The following is a 2,089-nucleotide window of genomic DNA, read 5'->3' as shown; positions in this document are numbered from 1 at the left end:
GGTGCGAGGAATGATGGAAACTTGGACAGATCATTGATATTGTTATCTGTCCCACATTCTCAAAGGAAAAATGAGGCTGCAATTAAATTTGAATTGATATGAAAGTGAGTCTCTCCGCTTGCATTCTGTGATGCGTTCCATTGTTTTATATCAGTAATTCTAATGGCTGCCGGCGTGCCACTGTATGAATTTCGTACATTCCATAAACATCTGACGGCGTCCGTAGCGGTGGTGCCAGAGCCAGAGCTTCAACTGCAACATAGGTTAATGAAGTCATTTGAACCTCTTCATTCCACCAGCACCCAAGCACCTGGGTTAGCAGTCTTTCGCTTTTTTCAGGCCGAGTTGATGCAAGCTGGAAACAACTGGAAAGTCTGCAACTTACAAGTCGGCTTTTCCCGATTAGCCTTGGAGCCCGTTTATGTTAGCGAGGGAAAAAGTGGGACGAATACCAGGAGGGAGAGAAGGATCCACAGCAAGAGGAAGAAGAGGAAGAAGAGGAGAAGCAGCACCCATTGCAGGAGCGAAGGCGTCTCTTTCTCAAAACAGTGAGGCATGGCAGGTTTCGGTATAGAGGTGGTGAAAATCAACAGCTTAACCATTTGGTATTTCACTTGGACAGCGCCAGGGTGGATGTTCTTCAGCCTGGGTCTTGGTTGTAGGAGATCGGAGCGGCTAATCTGCATGTGCATGTCATAAAACCTTATCAGGATCGATAATCGCCAGACGACGCGTTTTATAGATTGTTCCATAGTCCAAAGGCATGATATAATTGCACTGGATGCCTCTGCCTTCCCATCGTGACCAGGCCCGCCAAAGCTAATCTGGTCGTGAAGGGTCACAACTCACAACACCAGATACTCCTGAACATATTTAAACATGGACTAAGGAGGCCCTTGAGTGACGGCCCTAGCGAACTCCTCTGCCGGTGGTGGTTGACAAGTAAATACCACTTCAAGATAAGGCGTTTGCTTACATCAATGAGCTTCAAAGATCTTGTACATATTAAATCACGGCATCACTAGTAAAAGCCTGAAAAAAAACATCATCTCATATGCGTGAACCTGTCCCTCTCGCCATCATTTCTGATGCTCTTCAGAATAAACCTCTGGAACGGCACAGCGGGGAAATATTCTCTGAGGATATTGGGTACTATCAACCTCGGGCGAAATTCCAACCCGAAGAGGAAGCTGGTAACGTAGTTGCTGAACCAAATGATACGAGCTTACTACCTAGCATTCTATTTCCTCATGCTTGGAAAATGTTGTGTTCTCATCCTCCTGCCAGTCCTCGTCCAGCGTAATTGCATCAGGTTCCCACACCGTGTAGTCGAAGGCACCCAACTCAAGGAGGCGTTCGCGCATGCTCTCGTTAAGGTCATTCAAATCCTTGACGTATTCGACTCGTGCATTCCTAATCGCCCTCCAGGTGAAATAATCCGGAATCAGGCCTCTACTGTACTTCAACGTTGCATCTGCCCATGCGGTCCCGAAATGGATCTGTTCCCTCGTCGTGGCGCCGATTTCTTCCAACAAACGTTTGTGGGTCTCATACATGGATTGTTGAACTTGGATTTGCAGCTCCAGAGACTGCATCTGTGCGAGTTGCTCCGTCAAAATGGAAGGACTTAGCCAACCGGCTTGGAAAAAAAGGAGGGGAGGAATTATCGGGATGATGAGTTGGTCGGTGAGTCCGGTTCACGTTTCGTGGATGAGGCCATACTATTGACCAGAAGCAGTCGCTAAGGATCTCCCAAACGTACATCCTTTTTTCACAAGAATATTGGAACTTCAGAGACTTACCAGTCTTGTAGCTGCTCGTGACTGGCAACAAATGGCAGGCAAGTGGTAATGTTGCAAGTACTGTCGCAAAGGAAATTTTTGGGCATGTTACGCACTCATCAACAAACTTGAATAAATGCCTGCAAGGCCGACACTTCTTGGCTAGACTTGGCGCAAAGAAAAAAGAATACAAAGAAAACAAGCCATGCTGATGTTTGTCACGCAGATAACAAGTGTCCCCCCGTCCGCCAGATGTTTGTGACTTGGGTACCCATGGAAATGCTATTCCTGGAATCAAGTCCAAAATT

The 2,089-nt window shown here is 46.8% G+C and overlaps 1 protein-coding gene across 1 annotated transcript; it reads right to left on the bottom strand.

The window, feature by feature from the left end:
* Positions 1-1,232: 1,232 nt before the first annotated feature.
* On the bottom strand, positions 1,233-1,888 carry PgNI_10184 (uncharacterized protein; the record flags this gene model as incomplete). Its single annotated transcript, XM_031130158.1, has 2 exons — positions 1,233-1,626; positions 1,803-1,888. 2 exons carry the CDS (start codon positions 1,886-1,888, stop codon positions 1,233-1,235), a joined length of 480 nt encoding a protein of 159 aa, XP_030979693.1.
* Positions 1,889-2,089: the final 201 nt, after the last annotated feature.

The sequence above is a fragment of the Pyricularia grisea genome, chromosome VII (assembly GCF_004355905.1).
Source record: "Pyricularia grisea strain NI907 chromosome VII, whole genome shotgun sequence".
NCBI lineage: Eukaryota > Fungi > Ascomycota > Sordariomycetes > Magnaporthales > Pyriculariaceae > Pyricularia > Pyricularia grisea.
The sequence above is the reverse complement of the archived record's forward strand: the minus strand, read 5'-3'. Positions and strand labels throughout refer to the sequence as shown.